The following is a 21637-nucleotide window of genomic DNA, read 5'->3' on the forward strand; positions in this document are numbered from 1 at the left end:
CCCTAATCTGCATATTTACCTTCAATTTTAATTTTTCGTAAAAGAAACAATGCGAAAATTATTCCTTTTATTATCTTTTTTCGTTATTATTATTATTACTATTTTTGTTTGTCGCCGACTAATTTTATTACACTAATTTTATAAAGAAAGAAGGATATATGGAAACATTTTGTATTTAATTATATGCGTTTATATATATTTATATGTATGAAAAAATGTTCTATCACGTAACATTTAAAAAATTTTTCGTCTTTAATTGTCGTTTTGGCTCTTTTTTATGATGACAAAGTCCATCAGAACGTCTGGCACGCTACTGAATTTGTTGATATAGAGGCACCGTCATTATCTACGCTGCACCGTCATTACCTACCGAACCGCGTCTGCCCGGCCTGCCCTGCAAAGTTTTCCCACGCAACCCGTCGTACTGCCTAGTATGTACCAACCAACACCCTGTACGGTCGAAAATAAAGATATTGTTTAGATTACGTCGCTTGAAAGAAAGACGTTGTTTCCTTAGTGTACCGATTTGAGGTTTGAAGAAGAGGAAGAGAGGGTTTGGAGTCATTAAATACTACGGAAGTAAAAAATACCTTACTTCTACTGACACAATCGCACGTACATTCGACCGAATCTAGACCTTTCAAGGCTTGTAGCGTGGAAACGGCTCATAGGATCATGATGAGCCCATTGAGACATTTGTTCAGACTGACGAGAACTACACATATCCAAAAATGAGCCAAATCAGCCGAAAGACATTTTCCCATAAGAATGGTGCGGGGTCCTTTGAGTCAACGATCGCACCACTTGTAGGAAACAGGCGTTAAAGCGTCCTTGCGGGACGTTGATTCATATTCCAAAGCGAGCACAAAGGGGTGCGTTTGACTAGCGGTAATCGTCTCTGTGCGGATACCTGCAAGACAAAAGTCTGACCGTCCTTCCAAATACCCTCACCATTTCCGCTCCTTTTCTCTCCAACAGGATCATAAATTAAAAAATTTCCAAGGGATTGGACGTAACAGTACTCGTACTCGGTATATACCTGCTGTAAGGTATTTCGTCGCATACCGTTAAATAGCCCTTCTCATAGATCTCGTAATATAGATCTCCTCGTAATTTTATTAATGCAGTCACCACAATTTAAAAACGTTTATACTCTGAAACCCGGTACCAATACAATAGCCCAAACATTGCACAACAGAAGTAGTTTCCTGCATACTCAATGTCAACATTTACTCGGCTTCATACACGCATTCAGTGGTTGCGATACCACTTCTGGATTTTATAATATCGGAAAAATTTCAAATTGAAGCCATTGTCTTGTGTGTGTGTGTGTGTGTGTGTGCGCGCGCGCGCGCGCGCGTGTGTGTGTGTGCAGTTTGATATTAAGCATTTCAGACACTAACCTTTTATCAATATATCTTTCATTATCTAAAATTTTTGTGTTCATCCAATCAAAATAATGTTCAAATTGTAATCTATGTTCAGAAATGACAGACAATTACCGCTCCTTTTATTAATGTCATTTTTATGTTCGTTAATTCTAGTCTTTAATTTACGGTTCGTCTGTTCCACATAAGAAGCATTGCAATTTTTACAATTAATCTTGTAAACCACATTCTTCTTCCACTTGTGACGACGAATGTGGTTTACAAGAACGTCTTTTTGTGCTTTAATAATTCCGTCAAGTTTATTCAAACTGAAGAAAGACAATTTGACATTAAAATTTTTTATAATGTTCTTAAATTTGTCATAAATACAAGGCAAAAATGGGATGGTAAACCATGAAGTTTTATTGTCAAATGTTTAGGTCAATAGTTAGGTTTATCTGTTTGTTTAAGCGTCTTACGTTTTAAAAAGAGACTTTAATCGTAAATTGATCGTGTCAAAAATAAAATTAATGGAGTAGTCTTTTTCTTCTTTATTGTTGAATTATTGTTTCCATGTATTGTGTATATCTGCAAAATATTATATGTAATAATCTTTTTAATAATTCGCAAATAATTTCCGTACTGTGAAAACATATCCTAGAATATTACGTTTTAATGTGACCCAGGCATGCCAAGTTTTTTCTTCACTGTTGACAGTTTTAGTTACTTTTAGTCTATCTTATTTGTCATGCGTGAAATATTTGGCTAATTACATTTATTTCATATCATTTATTTAATATTTTTGATTAAGAAGAATGTATTCAACACCTTTTTTTACGCACTTGGCGTAAATTTTTTCTTTTTTTAAAAAGATTTTTTTGGGTCCATCATAAGACAAAAAATGAATCACCAACATTTTCCAGTGATTAATTAATTTTATTAATTTTATTTATTAAAATCGAAGGTAAAACTCATTTTTTATTACTTATTGATATTATACTAGTTTCATTCCTTTCGAAATGTATCTAATATAATATGCAAAGAAAAATCGCCACGTTTAAAGCGGGGAGCACAGACTCTTGCATAACGCATAATACATGAGGCATAAGAAATTGAACCAACCAGAGTTTTCTATTACATGGAAGGGAAAGAAATGTCAAATGGAGAACTTCGATTGGTACATATTCTTATGCATTACGTGTTATGTGTTATGCAAGAGTCTGTGCTCCCCGCTTAAAGGCTATTGCACATGAAATGCATAACAGAGAATAAGCATAACATAAGGCCGCTAAACCAATGAGCATCTTATGTAAATCAATATGGCGACATTATGCTAGATGCTCATTGATCCAGCAGTCTTATGTTATGCTTATGCTCTGTTATGCATTTCATGTGCGATAGCCTTAAGGGCCCAGACACAAGCTTTTGCATAAGGCTGGATTTTCATTTGACGCTAGACGCTCATTTTCAGCGTCAAAAGATCACGTGATCAAAATTGACGAATACCAAGCGTCAATTTTGATCACGTGACCTGTTTTGACGCTGAAAATGAGCGTCTAGCGTCAGATGAAAATCCAGCTTAACGCATAATACATAGTGCATAATGGAATCAACCAATCGAAATTCTTCTTTTCCATGGAATGAGAGAAAAGGAAAGCTTCTGATTAGTTGATTCGCTTATGCACTATGCGTTATGCGTTATGTAAAAGCTTGTGTCTGGGCTCTAACACGCATATGTATAAGCGGGAAGCACAGACTTGCATAACGCATAACACATGAGGTATAAGAAATTGAACCAATCAGAGTTCTTTATTTCATAGAAAGGAAAGCATTAAATGAAGGACTTCGATTGGTACATTTTCTTATGCATTACGTGTAATGCGTTATGCAAGAGTCTGCGCTCCCCGCTTAACAATAAAATTTAAATTTAAATTAGGCCTCATTATTATTTTATTTATTTTCTTGTGTTTTTAATTATATTTAATATTTAATTGTGTTTAATAAAACATTTGGATAATTTACATTAAATATCTTTAGACTGTATGGCTTGCTGACATATCGGCTAAGTTCAGAACGATGTGACTACGTAGTTTGTCATTTGAAAATGGATGCAGATGACGCTAGTGTACAAGGGCTTAATAATCTCGTAATATTTAAAAAAATTTTTCATATTTTAAATTTATAAAAGTTTCTAAAAAATGTATTATCCTAAACGTCTTTGAATTTTTCAAATTTGTTACAAAAAATTATAAAAAAAATAAGAAAAATCTTAGAATATTTCAGAATTCACACATATATGAAAAATTCTATGATTTTCTCTTTTGAAAAGTGTTCCAATTCATATAAAAAATTTATGAAATTTTTTAAAATAGGTATACGATTATATATATATATAGAAATTCTGAAAAATTTTTAAATTTATTATAAAAATTTTGAAAAATTATGTCGAGGATTCCAAAAAAAACTCAAAATATCCGACGAATTGGCTAATTGTTCATTCTCATGAATGTGGCTGCTTGTCGCCTATTTTAAAATGAATATAGGCGGCGATATCGAACGGTGATTTTTGCCACCGTAGGTCCCATCTCCCACCAGATGCAAATGCCGGTGTGGCCGCATTACGGGCTTGCCCGCAAGCATAAAAACATTTTCGTGTATGTTCAGAAAATATAATAATTACGCGCGCGCCGAATGTCACCGAGCGCGTTACAATCGTTGAGCATATCCCGGAATGTTCGGTGAGTGAACGCCATATTATGAGCCGTATAGCTTTCTCGAACGATCGCTTTTCCTTCAATGTGCGTTGGCGTTTACTCGGTTGCACGGTCGCACGATTTTCCGAATATGTTCTTCGAGACGAAACGTGTCACCAGTGCGAGCAAATGTAACGAGGTTCACGAGGGTTAAAAATTGCGACCTGTCATTTGGCCGTCCGTTGCAGTGACTCCGTCGAGTACGCTGCCAAGTTGATATCCTGCCTGGGAAGAGCGGTTAGGCCTCAAAGTATACACATACATACACACATGCATTTTGCGTTCGGCCGTACAAGTGTTCCGGAACTAACGGGAACGTGGAGTTATAAATTTTAGAAGAATTAAGGATAGACATAATTGGAGCAAGCACGGTCATAATGTTGAATGCGATTCCCACGGAGGCGCCAAGGTTTGAACTTACGGAAGTATTGTTGTTTAACACAAGGAAGTGTCGATAAAGGTATCATAGATAAGAGGAGAAGGGGAAAGAAATATGACAATTACATAAAAGTATATCAACAAAAGTGTCAAGATGTCAAGTTGCAAACTTGCCGGAGGGCAAGACTTGCGTGCATTGTGATGCCTGTTAACATCCAGTCAACGTCAGTAATTGTGATGATCCGCGTCGATGTCACGCGTGACACATGTTGTAATACGAAACGTCAAAGTTTGTGTTCAGTTCTGCCGTTGTAACGCGCATGATAGGGATCTTGGATGCCGATGATTATGGCGCAGGAGAACGAGGAGTATCCGCTTCACAGATGTATATTTCAAGGGGACGTGAAGACGCTGAAGATCTTGATTGGTATACATGATATTGCTGAAAAGGATAAACAAGGTTCGCTTCCTTTACAAAAATTTAATAGAAGAGAATTGATCATTTCCTGGTTAGTCAAGTCTGTCAAAAACAAACTCAAGCAAAACAAATCATGGTAACGTCAACCTGACGTTGAAATAAATTTGTAAATGATTGAAAAATTATTTTTAATGATCAATTTGGAGTCATTTAACATCATTTTGATATTATATGACGACTTATTGTTATGCTTATGAAGAGTATGAAAACTTCAAACTTTGCTCATTTTTACATTGCCCTGGAATTTCAAATCGAACTGTATGTATGCTTTATAATGGAACGTTAATCTCAAACAATGTTATATAATGACACATTAGTCTCAGAAAAATTTTAAGTTGAGCATAGAGATAGTTTTAGAGATATGGAAAATCAAAATAGCTAAATTTCTAAAATTGTCCATAATAGATATGAAAAGAAAGTTGAAAGTTCTTGTATAACAATGAGATTTTGACTGGAATTAGCCAGAACAATTCTCTGACCATCATACTAAAAATCCTCCATCTGTACTGCTTTATTTTTTTAAGAAGGTAAAACTATTCCACAGAAAGATTTTGCTGAATTTCTCGAAATGGATGCAAATACAAAAACCTGTTTGCAATAAAAACTGTTTGTTGAGTTTGTTCCGAAATTTTGCACAAATTGTTCTGAAATTCTGCAGAAATATATATATATACTTAACTCTTTCATGTGTGTTACAGGAAACACACCTTTGCATTTAGCTGTGATGTTAGGAAGAAAAGGTATGGACATCTTTTGTCTTATGTCATCGCATTAGAATGTTTAAAAAATATAATTTCATTCCATCTGTCAAATGTTACAGACACTATACATGAACTCATAACGAGTTATATATATATACTCATAAAATTCAAATGTTAAAATTGAGGCTGTAAAATATTAAAATTAATTTTTTAATTAATATAGATTTGATATATATATATTTGTTTCATTACGTTACAGCATGTGTTCAATTATTGCTTGCACACGGGGCACCTGTAAAGGTGAAGAATTTAGCTGGTTGGAGTCCATTGGCCGAAGCAATTAGTTACGGAGATAGAATAACCAGTTCGTATGAAATATAATAATAGATTTAGAAATTATCTATTTTGATAAGAAATATATCAGTTATAAAAAGAATAGTCTAAATTTAAGCTTTAATTTCTTTTACTTAACTTACACTTTGTGTAATGTATTGTAACATATTTATACAGAGAGAATTTCACTTCTAATAAATTAGCTGTTAGATTACTCAGATAATTCGGAAAAAAATTCTAGTATAAAGCATTAATTTCAGTTTTTATAAGTTATAAATGAATTTAAACATGCAAATGATCTGGTAGGAATGATACATCTTATATGATTCTATAATTATGATACGTAAGATTAATTAAAAAAATTTTCGTAGTATCATCTTTAGTACGTAAATTAAAGCAACAAGCGAGAGAGCAAATGGAAGAAAGAAGGCCGAATTTAGTTGCTGCGTTGCATCAAATGGGTGATTTTTATATGGAATTAAAATGGGATTTTCAAAGTTGGGGTGAGTTTTGATGAAATTGAGTGTTGATTAAACCTAAAACTGTGAATAACTTTATAGACACTATTTAAAAAACGTTTTCCTTTTATTAAAAATTGTACTCTATAAATGCCTATGAAAAAATTAATATATACGTTTATGGGCAAACTAAAAAGAATTTGTATAATTGTCGATATCCTCTTTACAAAAAATCTTTGAGAAGAAAATATATCTTATTAAGTTTATTAAAAATTTTGCTAGTAATGATTCAGTAAATGACTTATTTTATTTTGTATATTCTGCATAATTCTTTATATTTTCTGTTAGCCAATGATAAATTTGTTTGTTCTTTCAGTACCGCTAGTCTCGAGAGTGTTGCCATCAGATATATGTAAGATCCACAAAAGTGGGGCTTCAATTAGGATGGATACGACTCTTGTAGATTTTAATGATATGAGGTGGGAGAGGGGTGACATATCTTTCATCTTTAATGGTGACCAAAAGCCTAGCCATTCGTTGACTGTCCTCGACAATAAAGCCAAACTTTTCCAAAGAGTGAGATATGAGGTTAATAGTACATTAAATCCATTTATTTTCTTTATATTTAAAGCTTTTTCACATGTGCAAAAAACTTATTTTGTATATATCTATAAATTTTATATTTATCCATATAATGAAAACTCCAGCACTTCGATAGATGTCTTAACATATACATATGTAATAAATATGACTAATTTGAGACTATTATTTTATGTTGAGATAGTTCTACAATGACAAAGAGCAATCTAGAGAGAGGCAGTTATTAGATTTTTTTATTTATTACTTAATCTTGTACATACATATATTAAAATTGTTACATTAATATCATACCGATATGTTATATTGAAAGAATCCTTTTTTTGTATTTAGGAAACAGAGCTTGAAATAGAGGATGAAGTTGATATTCTTATGTCTAGTGATATTATGGTAGCGCAAATGTCTACTAAAAGTATCACATTTTCTAGAGCACAGACAGGATGGATTTTTAGAGAGGACAAAAGGGTGAGCATATTTCTACTGTATTGATATTAACATATTAATAATATGTCTAAAGCTCTGTTGAAATAAATCATGAATAGGAAAAAAGCTTTTAAAAGCCGACGCTAGTTATTGTTGTGTTACCACATAACATGAAACAAAGAAAACATCATTGATGTGGAACTACTGGAGTTATGTAATACATAATAAAATAACCAATTTTATTATGTATTACAAAAACTGTCCTCAAACGTTTCGACCACGGTTAGGGTCCTCCTCAATGAAAAATTAGGATAATTTAATAAAAATGACATACAATCTTGTCAATGAAAGTTACAATTGTAAATGATAGTTACAATTTAAAACATTGATAAACAATAATATTGATATTAACAGTAAACTGTGTAATATACAGTATCATAGTTCCATACCAATGATGTTTTCTTTGAATTCTTCCGAAGTTTTAATAATTTAGGGAATAATTAAATCGGAGATATTTTATAATAACAAAATTTATTTAAATGACATAATAAAATATAGACAAAGTATTTTTAATTAATATATAATATTTTATTATAAATATTTAAAATTAGGAAATGGTAGGCGCTTTTCACGCTGATTTTTATCAAATCAATGGTATGGTATTAGAAAGTAGAAAACGTCGTGAGCATTTAAGCGAGGAAGATCTTCAAAAAAATAAAGCCATTATGGAATCCCTTACTAAAGGCAGCTCTCAAGGATTTAAAAATGGCGAGGTAATATTTTTGTTGTAACATAACATGTATTATTGCTTTGGGACTTTTGTTTCTTGCAATTATAGTAAGTTATGAAACAAGAAATTACGTAAATATTTTCTTGCAATATTCAAAAGAAATTAGTTTCTTTTCAAACTATCGTCCATGTTTAAAATTAATAAAACAGGAGCTAAATTTTTATTATATGTCATAAAGTTTACTTTTCTGATAAATGTTACATACAAAAGATAAGCAGAAAATATGTTGTATTTTAAGATGTATGCGTGTATATATAGTTAAAGGATTTTAATACAAAATAAAATAAATGTTTATTTACTTAGCCTCCTGTGAGAAGAGCATCGTTGAATCCGCCACCAAAATCGAATATAACGTGGGATGAATATGTCGTTGCTCCACCTGGTCAGTGTCCACTTCTAGGAAGAAATCTTGTTTATAAGGAAAGTAGTAAATCTTTCAAAGCTACTGTGGCAATGAGTCCAGATTTCCCCCTTACCATCGATATGCTACTCAATGTTTTGGAAGTGATCACGCCGTTTAAGCATTTAAGCAAGCTACGCCAATTCGTACTTATGAAGTTGCCCCCTGGATTCCCAGTTAAGATCGATATACCAATTCTGCCTACAGTCACTGCTAAAATAACTTTTCAAGAGTTTGCCTTCCGAAATGATATAGATCCAGAATTGTTTCAAGTGCCATCAGACTACTTCGAAGACCCAATGAGGTAAAATTCGCTTTCGATAAAGTAGATTAGATACTGTATTATTTTATAGATTGCTCAAAAAATTGATACAATCCCAATTTATCATTTTTATAAAATTCATCATTTTAGAGATACATTTACTTGTAAATATCATTTTCATTTTCATCAATCAGATTTACATTTTCTTGTAAATATCTTAAACAAATTTTATTTATTTGATGTAAACGAAGATTATATTAAAAAATCTATAAAATATACAGCGATCTTTTTATTTCTGACCTTTTGAGAAAGGAATATGAATAAATTAAGTATCGAAAATTTTTATTTTTTGCATATATTATCTTAAATTTGAAGCCACAATAATACGTTTCAGAAATTACGGTGCGTACCTAACTATGATGATGGTTCTTCATACCGCGTCATGTGCTCGAGGATAAACGTCAAGATAAAAATAAAAAGAGCGTTATCGGATTTCTTGTTATTTTAACAAACTTTTTTTCTCGTTAACAAATTATACGATCTTTGTTTAATTTAATTATGTCATTAATAGAACAAATATAGAATTATTCACATTTTGACTAATTAACTTTTGACAATTCTAATAAAAATGATCCAACAGTGGAGTCATTATTCTTGCTTGGCACTTTTTGCAGATTTTTGCGATTTCCCGCAACACTTAAAGGGTTAACTTTTTTATAATAAAAAAAATTTATTTATGTCTTATAAATTAAAAAAATGTAGTTGTGTATGATGCTATTTAACATTATACATATATTCGTCCGTGCAAGTATTTTTTTATATCATTTTGCAGCATTCACATTATAAATGATACTTTTTTTGTACTAATCATTAACAATTGCTTTGCAGATTTCCAGACTTATGACGCTTCGACATTCTAATATTAATCAAGATCCAGCCTAGTTGGGGTCTATTTTCTTCTATGCTAGGAGACAATCTGGCTTTCGTGATTTCAGGCAGTCTGGGAAACATCTACGCGAGCCATTATGTTGTTCATTGAATAACTTGTCATCTTTTGATCACACCTAACAGCGAATCGTACATGTCGAATCATACATGTTCGATAAAGAAGTAAAACTATAGAAGACAAATCTACACTAAATTCAAAGAAACTTGCATACTATTTAATACCTAACTCGATCGATCATGTTTGTCTACTTAATTTGCGAAGCATATATGTATAGAGATAAAGAGATCATTCGTATGTTGTGCTGCACTTGAAAAAGTATATACTATTATACATACAATGAGTGATATAATCTGATATTTCAAAACATTACGTTTGGAATTTCCACATCTTGACTCTTTGAGAATTAAATTAATTTCTCACAGAAAATCTTTCTTAAATCCATATCAGATCATGCATTGCAGATTAAGAATCGCAAAATAGAGATTAGAATTTAACCAATCGGAACAAAGCAGACTAAGATTAAAATTATATCTTTCGATAAAATTTTAATCTCCAGTTCACAATCCTCAATCTTCAATGTCTGATTTGATATGGACTTTACGATTCTCGGCCTGTTATTGAAATTATTGAATCATTGTATATCAAATTATAATTATTATTATATGCTCATATCTTCAATATACGTAAATTCTTGTTAGCAACGACAGATGAAAAAAGTAACTTTGATAAATACGAAGTAAATATATTTCTTTTATTAGATCATAATCTGATCTTTTATTATATCATAATCCAGCATGATTGCAGTGATGGGCCAAAGAGCTTAATAATCAAGCAGAATAGACTAGATGACTCTTGCTATGTTTGTATTCTACACTTTTCGCAAATTACCTACTTAATCAGCGAAGATAAGTGTTCATATTTGTTTCTTCGCTATTTTCCTGAGCAATATCAGAGCTGCCATTCAGTAACTTAAGTCGCTTTTTGTCATTTTTTTGACAAAACGCTTTAGTTTATTATATTTAAAATAAAATGCACTATATTTATTTTATTTAATAAAACTGTATTAGATGTACTTGTATTCTATCGTTCAAAACCTTATTCTTTCCTTATTATAAACTTTCAAAGCACGAAAAGAATTTGGTATGTTTATTCACACACATTCTACAAAATCATTAATTGAGCTTCAAACTTTATTAGGCCATAAGAAATTAATCAATTACAGTCGAATATGAGAAGAATAATTAACTATGAATGATTAATTTCTTACGTCTTAAAACTTAAAGCTTATTAAATAATGGTTTATTGTATAGAAAAGCTATTAGGATCCAAAGATGGACCAGAGAAAATAAGAGTAAATATTATTTCTTTTGTTTAAATAGCCTTAATTAAAAAATTAATTAAAAAATATCACTTCTGGTCTACAAATGTTAATAACCTGAAGGTTATTTTTTCACTTTTTCTGTCAAAAAGCACGGTCACTATTTCACTTTTTTAATATCTAATTGATGATTGGATGGCAGCGCTGCAATATTTTTACTATCGGAATTTCGTAAATACTATAGTGTTTAATTGATTTTGTAAGAAGATTTTAGTCCAAAATGTATTCTTCAGTATTATCAATTGACAATTACGTAGTTTATACTGTAATACTTTCTTTTTAAGTATAAACACTGTTTTTAACGGAATTAGCTTTTAACCTTGCATGAATCAGTGCATAATGTCATCTTTAAATATAACGATTCGTACTCATACTGCATTCAGTACTAACTGTCGTTTACGTAATTGTTTCGACAACACGGAGTATCCGACAACTTTGTAGCAAATTTTATTTTCAGATTTTTTGATCAATTACATTTGTTCTTGATCAAAATCTGATTGTATGCCATACTATAGCTTTTTAATATATACATCTTGACAGTTTATTATATTAAAATACCGCATGCAAAAGAATAAATTCAAGCTTGTTACAAAAATTACATGAAAAACAAGAATTTAATTATCTATTTCCATTCATGAGGATTATTTACGAAAAATGATTCGTAATTTTGATTTTATATTTAATTTACGAATTTTTCCAGGCCTGCATTTACAAAGTCTTCCGGCGTCTTTACATAGAATAAGGTTCACGTTTAACTCTCATTATAGTATACTCAACATAGTTTTTCGAACTTTGTAGATGCAGGTTTTTAGCACTTTATATACATAAGGTCATAAACGCCCCCAAAACAGTGATCAGACTTAAATGCAACTTTTGGCTTGATTTTCACGTTGATTCCTATTGTTGACTTCCCCTAGTTATTGCTCGTATTTTAGAATGCATTTATGTTGAAACAGTAATAAAAACTAAGAGAGCGGCGATAAGACTGATGACCACAATTCTATCTTTTGAAGATGGTTTATCTCAGTTAACAACTGAAAGTATACTAAATATCATATAAATATCACTGCTTCTATAAGCACATCAAAGAAAGATAGAATTGATTAAGCTTCTAACGCCGTCCTTGTCGTTGTTTTTAAAGCTTCTATTATTGCACCAACATAAACGTACCTTTAGTTACGCGCAATCGGCAGTTTATTGTTGAGAATGATAAAGAGAGAGAGATATATCTGATTATTATTTTTAAATGTGAATTTAAGGCATTTCCCAGATAGCAAAGTGACGTTATTTGTTCTTATTTTGACGTCAAAAGAACTTTAAAGACGTCACTCATAAGCTTTCCCTAATAAGCGTTTTAATTTATATAGTCGAGGCATCAATGACCGCAGATCATATTGTATTATACTTCTTGGACGCTATTATTTAAAGAATGCAAAAGTATGAGTGCGGGTTAATTTCCCTTGCGCTACTGAATGACTCTTGAACAATCACAATGAGACCTAACTTGATGATGTTTTTATGTTATGGACTTTTATGAATAATAGACACAGATTTCGAAATAAACGAGTGAGTTTTCTTTGACTATTATTCAATTGTATAAATTCTATTATGTTTTATTTAATATAAATTAATAATCATGTTGATTGTGCATGAAATAAAAAACATAAAAAATATCAATATCGATATTTTTGATATCGATTGCAATTCTTGATCACCAAAAGATCATCCATAAAAATATCAAAGGTGTTAAAGCCGTAAATGTATGCAGAATGTGTGTAATGTGTGTCGCGTGTTACAATTTTTATTTGTGAGAGTTTTAATATTTTGAAAATCTCCCTTACACACAAAAATTTAACACTGGCCAATTTATTATTAAAAGACAATAATTAATTATTTATTTAAAGTATTAAAAAGTATTGAAAAGTAGTGCTTTTAATGCTTAAAATAAGTAATTAATTACTGTCGTTTGGTAATTGTGTTAGATGCCTATAAGGAATGAAAACTTTTTTTTTAAACAATATCCTTAACAAATATATGAGACACCTAATACAGTATATCAATATATAAATCTTCATCTTATTTTAACTACATGTGCTGATCTCTATTCTTATATCCTTTTATTTGATTGTTCTTCTTAGTGTACCCGATGAATATAAAAATTTGTAATTGAGCTTCAAATTATATTTATTCAAAATTTTTGCATAAAAAAAATGTAATCATATATCCATTCAAAATTTTGGACTTTTAAAAAATATTTATTCACAAAAAAACTATGAATATTTAACGAGTATTCATATTCATTCAAACAAAATATAAACTGAAAAAGAAAGCTCTAATAAGCAATCGTTAACTTAACTATAACCGGCACTGTGATGACTTTAAATAAAAAAAATTAATATTATTTATTTTTGTCATTGTAATATTCAGATTTTATGAAGGAAACCTAGAAATTTTGAAAAATATTTTAGAAAGCAATATCTTTCTTATTTATAAATATCTATTTGATACAGCGCCATACATATTCCAATATAATTCCGGTTACATCACAGTAATGTTATAAACATTTTATAAGATATCTTGAGCAGGTCCTTCATTATGGTCTGTGGCCATTAAATTCCGAGATATATTATTTGTTCCCAATAAAAATGTCTCTTTGTTTAACCTACAGGTTAAACAAGGACGCATTTCGTATAAGATCGTATAGATCGCGAACTAAGCACACGGTGTAATCGTAGCCATTGATTTTATAGATTTGTTTTTTTCTCGCAGGCTTGCAAGCTTTGTGCGGATAATACAGAATAAAAGTAAATACGAAACGAAAATATTCGTAATCATATTCAAAAAATATTCATTCAAATGGAATAAAAAAATATTTATTCGTTTCTTGATGAATAAAAAATATTGTATTCGAATGAGTATTTTCATTCATTTTTTATTTATTTATTCGAGTATTAGGTGTATTCATCGGACACACTACTAGTTCTTCTGTCTGTTAAAACCTTGAGCAATAATGAAAATTTTTTAACTTAAACATTTCAACTGCTAATTATAATTCTTAAAGATGGTCTTGTCCTTTTAGAAAATGAAAATAAACTTTGAGATTTGAGGAAGTCATAATTCGTCGCTCGCATAGCTATATTCTTGCTCAACGTCATGATTTGATTTATAATTATATAAGTTTTGCCGAGGTGTATTGTTACCTTAATAAAGTTTAGAATAATATTCCTTCTATTTTACTTCATTCTTCCTAAATATTCACACGTCGCATACATAATATTACTGACAAGAAACTTTTGCATATTTTATTTAAATGTTCATGACATGAACAAAATTATTCCAATTGGAAAAACTTTTCCTCAAATAATTTTATAATGAATTTCTTAGTCAAAGATTAATTTGAGTTAATACTTTAATATTAATGTAATACGAATAGTATTTGATAATAAGTGCTGATAGACAATTTAAGAGACTATGCCAATATTATATCTGTAAAAATGATTTATAATACGATCTTTTATATTAAGGCCTAAGAATTAATTTCTAGTTCTTTTTTAATGCGTCTAGTCTTAGAATTTAGACACCGTCCGCCATTTTCAGATTAACTATAATATGATGCAACGTTCAAGTCGATTAATATCTATGCAGTTTATTAATATAATACATAAACGAATTTAATTTAATAATTTATACATAAATATTTTGCTATCACAAAGGAGGGAATGTAAAACTGGCCAAAATTGGCCCTGAATGGACACCTTTAAAACCTATGCAGTTGTCATTTTGGAAGTCCGTAGATTCATGAAAAAATGCTTATTTATCCAAGAAATCTTGGGAAACTTTCCAAAAATAATAAAATAGGTCGTTTAAACGCTCTGCAAAGAATTCATTTTGTTTCTAATAAACGATGGATTTCAAAATTAATGGTTTGTTTACATCTAACACAAGTTGGATCATTAGATGTAAACAAACCATTAATTTTGAAATCCATCGTTTATTAGAAACAAAATGAATTTCTTTGCAGAGCGTTTAAATTAACAACCTATTTTATTATTTTTGGAAGATTTCCCAAGATTTCCTAGATAAATAAACATTTTTTCATGAATCTACGGACTTCCAAAATGACAACTGCATAGGTTTTAAAGGTGTCCATTCAGGGCCAATTTTGGCCATTTTTACACTCTCTCGACTTTGTTAAAAATGATAAAAATATAAATTTTTTGTAGTTAACTCGAAACATGGGGCGCATTAATCACCAATTGTTTAAGCGATGTCTCAAACTCTTACTTAAGAAACTGTTTAGTGTTTTTTACTTTTATTAAATAATACGAAATAATTTGATTTTATGAAGAAAATAACTTTCGTGGTTACGTTCAATTTAAAGGTCAGTTCGAAGATCGATCCAAAAGGTACGTGTGTAGTCACAATTTCGGCACGTGGGAATGAAGAGGCGTACAGAATCGTTACGTGTATTGCTTCATGACACGCGAATCCATTAATCGCCGTGTGATGCGAACACTGTCATCCCTCGAGAGTGAGTTACGGCATTACACGTCGCGCGATCTTGAACTACTTGCGACCAATTTTACGGCCTTCTCTTCGACTGACGCAGCCGAAACTGAGAAATCGTGCATGAACACACGCAAGCACGTGCTTCTTTTTCAATACTGTAGCTATATTAGTATTTTTAATAATCAAAATGGTTAATGATTTTTTATAAAAATTATTCGAATTAATATAACATATTAATTCGATTATATTTATATTTTGTGAGATTTTTCGTGGCTTTTATTGCAATAAAAGTAATTAAATGGATCAAATCACTTTTTTCTCAAAAAAAAAAAAATAAAAAAAGAAGTATTATGATATTTAAAATCTTGAACACACTAATTTTTTTATTACTACTATTTTCGCAAAGTAGTAAAAATTACTTATTTGTTTTTTTATAAAAATTACTCAAATTTATGATGATTTATATTTTCTTAGATTTTCCGTAACTTACAATATATTATGTATAAATGGTTAAAATATATGACACAATATATTTACTGTGCACCCGTTCTTAAATAAACTATACTGAAATGAAAAACGATAAAATAACGATCGACTTAATAAAAGTGAATAATAATAATAATAAATTAACTTTATGAAAAAATGTACTGTTCTCTTATTACGAAATATTGTTTGCTCTTTTTAGCGCAAGAGCGCATATACATATGTATGTACAATACGGAATTAGGATGGTTACATAGGTACTGATAAAGTTTCCGAGAAGAGAAAGTCTGTTGTCTTTCAGATTATAATTGCGAAAGTTCCGACGGCTTTTTGCATTTACGACATGTATTGCACTTTGCGTAAGACTGACATTTCTAAAAAAAATATAGTATACTAGAACAACAATACTCTATTCTTGAAATTATCAGAAATGGAGTTCCATAGAAATTAGTCTAAGAAAGCAATGTAAGATAAGGAAACAAGGTAAAACGTTTTACTTTACGAAACGTTTTAATTTACGAAATATTGTCGGTCTTTATACAGTCTTTATACAAATTTCAGAATTAAAAGTGACTGTACAATGAGAGAGAAGAGAAATTAATCTTTTAAAAGAAATAAAATAATCTCAAATATAAATCATAATTTTGAGAAACATTTTTAATGTTCCTAATACATATATAGAAAACAGTATTATATAACATTATATTTAAACAAAAAATATATTTATAAAAGAAATTTTTTTTAGCATTTTATAGGTATAGGATCAAAAAAAAAATTAGGGTAAATTCTTTAAATAATTGAAAGTTAACAATTTTGATAAATTCGAAAACATTCGATTGAATGGTTTTTCTTATTTTTATTTTTGATAATAAATATCAATAATTAAGCATAAACATTTAAAAATTAAATAAATTCTACTACAGAGAGGAATCAAATAATGAAATAATATTTTTTTATTTATTCTTATTTTTTTTATATAATGAACAGATAATTGCGTAATAAAAGAAATAAAATTTGCAATTAAAACGACAAATACTGCTTTCTTTAATTCGTGACTACAATTTCCTAAGAAAAAAAACACTATTGCAAAATGCTGTGACTCTGCATATAGACATGGGGACTTACGAGATACTTATATAACAACCTCAGAAACTATTGTATGTGTATTTGAACGGAAAAATGTAAAGCGGAAAGATAGTTTCCATATCTTTGGGCGTGTCTTACCGATTCTTGTCAACGTCCTTGTCAGCGCGGCTCCTAAGAGCGACCTAAGCTTAAACAACCGAGACCACCTTGAAGCAAGAAGAGGGGCATATTGACATGATGTTAGAGGAGAGGATATATAGAGGTTTTACACATCGGTATAAGAGCAGATTATCTTTACGTGTCTCGAACACTGCGTTTCTCCGAAAAATGCAAGTAATCGCATCAGCAACATGAAATTGTTTTTTATTGTAAGTAAATTAAATATCTTTTTTTCCAAATTCAATCAAAACATTGAAATATTTATAAATCTTTTTCAATATTTTTTTTTTGTTCCTTACAACGAATGCGAATTTGCTCACGACGATCGCAAATTATTATGATAATAAAGAATAAAGTTAAAAAACACACTCACTGATTGCGTGTAACTTTTCTGATTATCAAATTTAAATTTAATTGCCATAATTTCACTGAAACATAAAAATACCGATTCACATCCATCTTGTTATTATATCACGTTTTACCGTCATTGATAAATACTAACATTTATTAAAAATTAATCAGTGAAATATATATAAGTACAGTAATTTAATTTTAAATATATGATTACTTATATGAAAGTATTTTTACTATCGAAAATAGAAATTACGAACAAAATAGACGCATCATACAACAATTATCGCGACGCGAGATAAGTTCCTTAAAAAATCCAATGATATCAATGAGGCAGATAAGAATGCATTTTCGCAGGATTAAGTATCACTTTATTATTGTTGCTAATATCATGAAGCATCCATACTACAATACAGATAGAATGTCATGTAAAAAAACCCATGCGTAAATCTTCCACGTTTAAGAATATACTGAGTAATGGTAAATTAAACTATCAAATTTGACATTAAATCGCTTAATTCAGCTTAATGTCAAGTAATTTTTTATTAGAATAAATTTTATAATTCCTTTAATTTTTAACATTAAATATATCAGTACTCTACACATGTGAGATATATATATATAATAATATAATATATATAGAGATAAAAAACATTCATAACAGGCGAATACATATAATATATTTTAAATTATTAGTATATTATATTTAATGTTATATATATATATATATATATATATATATTAACACTTTGCGATCTGCGTATACATATCACATAGTGATAACATTTGACTGTAACAAACTACTGCTATACGAATTGAACCGCAAATTGAAGCGCAAATTAAACAACAGTGAACAGCAGTGCTTTAATCAAGTCATTTAATCATGTACAATTGTTTTTGCGTTACCAAATACTGTATGTAATTACTATACATATTTTCAGATATCGACTTTCAGTCTAATTGCAATATGCCGCAGCGCGGATGAATCCCAGGATGAATTAAAATTACTCACAAAATTATCGCCGGTAAACAATGCACAAAATGTATATCCGGATAATACACGGAATCAGGGAGATTTGGTCGAATCTGCGAGTGATCGAAGTAAGAAAATGGCAATACCTTATTCATACTTACATATACATTTTACCAACATTTACGCATACATATAATTTATGATCTTATGCATGAGATTGATATTTATTATGATACTTATATATTGATCTATGTTATCATTATTTATGAACTATGGACTATTTTTATTTACGGATAAAAAAGTTGGAACAGTTCTACTTGCAACGATTAAACGCACGGAGTAATTCAAGGAGATCGCTAGCGCATGACTATAAGACCAAGCTTTTTTGATGTGACAATTTAATGGCACCTTCGTTGCATAACATAATAGGGTTTATTGTACATGGGCATTATTCCATGATTACATTAATTATTCCGTAACTTTTAGTTTGTTGCGTGAGACTCGTTTGAGAGCTGTAGAAAATGCGGAAGTACGCATACTGAAGTATTTTCTTTGAAGTACCGTGAATCACTTCTATTTCTTCCCGAGGAGGAAGTCCTTCGGGTGGCTCGTTATATTAGCATCTTATTACAATCTGCGATGTTTTTTCCGTTTTTGTAATGGGAAGCGCCCGACTTTCAAAGTCGAGAGCGTGAGAATGACAGTGACACACTTACTTAGTATGCTGATTACTCATCGCACTACTATCCTTACATCGTGCGGAATCGTGATCGATTATTATACCTATTACGTTTATTTTTTTCCGTAATCTGCACGTGTTTGAATTTCCGCAATTTGTAATTAAATCCTAACAAATACGTATGATGAACATAATTGTATCATTAATTTTGTAAACTCTATCGATTACCGAGGAAGAATGATCTACTGTTGACTCATGGGAAGTCTATACAAATTTAAATTCTAAACCGCAATGTCTCATTTCGGAAAACTTTAATTTTACACGTTTTGGAAATTAAATACTGACCGAACGTATTAAAAATTTATATTTGCGAGTATTTTGTTATTTTTTTTTTAATTTTTATTCTTTTACATAGTCTCAAGAGCAAAAATTTCAAAAAAAATTGTTAAAAAATCTTTTAAATTCTAAATTATAAAATTAATCTTCATAAAAAACTATAATTTGTTAGAAATTGAGTCTTCACTGAGAGAAAGGATTTTGTTAATTTAGCAAGCCACCAGTATCTTTAACCGGTGATCGGTAAATATGTAACAACAAATTATGTTGTTGTGATTGCTGCTAGTCTGCTATACCAACCAATTATTAGTAACAGAAACGAACTATATAGAATCTAACCTATCTTTAGGATAGACTTTAGCACGTTTACATAGAATTCGTAGATGATCGTGGAGTCTTAAATTGTAAGAAACCGACCAGCACAGTTAAATATAGGGAGAATACTTGACTAGGATTAATCAATTTCTTACGATTTGAGACCCTGCAACCATCTATGACTTTTATATATATATGAGCCTCTTATTTGCTAGCGATACTAAATTAATTATTTGTTACATTGACGAATTAATTTGCAATCATAACAAATCGATTGTTTTTTTAACAAATATCACATTTGCTTTCCCCTGATTCGTTCCTATAACAAAATCTTTTCTCTCAGTGTTGATTTCAGTAGTACGTAATTTTATATCATTCATATAAAAAATATTTGTGCTAGCGTTTCATATAGCTAAAGGTGACGTTCCTATAACAAAATCTTTTCTCTCAGTGTTGATTTCAGTGGTACGTAATTTTATATCATTCATATAAAAAATATTTGTGCTAGCGTTTCATATAGCTAAAGGTGGATATCCTGGATCAATTGGAGGATATCCTGGATCAATTGGAGGATATCCAGGGGGATATCTTGGAAGATATCCCGGAGGCTACCCATATGATACGGGAATTGGATCCGTTTATCCTGGTACATCATATCGTGGTAGCAGCCTGATTCCAGGATATGGAGGTTATCTTGGGCCAGGAGGGCAGATTGGCGGCGGGTAAGATTTGATTTTATCAAATTTTTTATTACAGAATGGTATTTAGAGAAGAAGAACAATATTTAGGTATTTAAAATATGAGTACATACTTTTTAAAGTTTAAATTTAATTATAGTCACAATTAATAGATATCAGTAGAATCTACTATGGTCGCGGTCCGATTCACGCTTACAACGCTTAAAAATTCTTTCATCCTTGTTGTTTGTCAAATGTTGAACAAATGATGCTCATGAGCGTTGTCAGCATGAATCGGACCATGGCCTATATGTGTTGTACTTATTTTAAATATTAATGTTAATATTAAATATAATGAATATATTTTCACAATTTTTACGCTCTTAGACTATATATAAGAAACAAATAAATAAGGATTTATATATACAGGGTGTTTGATAATTAATGAAAAATCTTTTGCATAGGGGAAAAATGGACTAAACTGAAAAGAAAAGCCCTTTGCCATTTTACAATTTTCATAATAGTTAACAAGATATTAATTACTAAAAATTCTCGAAAATTAGTCTTCAATAATTTTTTACTCAAATACTACCAACTTTACAGAAAACCTGCAAGAGACAAAAATTGTTTACTATATTCTCATAGAGCTCTAAGAATTTTTTCAGAATTTTTTATCAACTCTTTAGTATTGCATTTTCTTATTTTTACCAACATGAGAAAATACCGTATTAAAAAATTTTAAAAAAATTCTCAAAACTTTATGAGAAGAAAATAAACAATTTTTGTCTCTTACAGTTTTTCT

General features: G+C 30.2%; 1 protein-coding gene across 1 annotated transcript in view; it reads left to right on the forward strand.

Moving 5' to 3' along the window:
• Positions 1-3915: 3915 nt before the first annotated feature.
• Positions 3916-21637, forward strand: part of LOC108769344 (ankyrin repeat domain-containing protein 13C) — a 19198-nt gene continuing 1476 nt past the window's right edge. The window contains exons 1-10 of the mRNA XM_018520262.1: positions 3916-4958; positions 5675-5716; positions 5937-6041; positions 6382-6513; positions 6845-7056; positions 7399-7530; positions 8100-8261; positions 8582-8982; positions 18832-18956; positions 20667-20880. Of these exons, the coding sequence (XP_018375764.1) occupies positions 4835-4958; positions 5675-5716; positions 5937-6041; positions 6382-6513; positions 6845-7056; positions 7399-7530; positions 8100-8261; positions 8582-8982; positions 18832-18956; positions 20667-20880 (1649 nt within the window). The 5' untranslated portion in view covers positions 3916-4834. The remainder of the gene's footprint in view (positions 4959-5674; positions 5717-5936; positions 6042-6381; positions 6514-6844; positions 7057-7398; positions 7531-8099; positions 8262-8581; positions 8983-18831; positions 18957-20666; positions 20881-21637) is intronic.

Source organism: Trachymyrmex cornetzi, unplaced genomic scaffold (genome assembly GCF_001594075.2).
Source record: "Trachymyrmex cornetzi isolate Tcor2-1 unplaced genomic scaffold, Tcor1.1 scaffold898, whole genome shotgun sequence".
Classification (NCBI taxonomy): domain Eukaryota; kingdom Metazoa; phylum Arthropoda; class Insecta; order Hymenoptera; family Formicidae; genus Trachymyrmex; species Trachymyrmex cornetzi.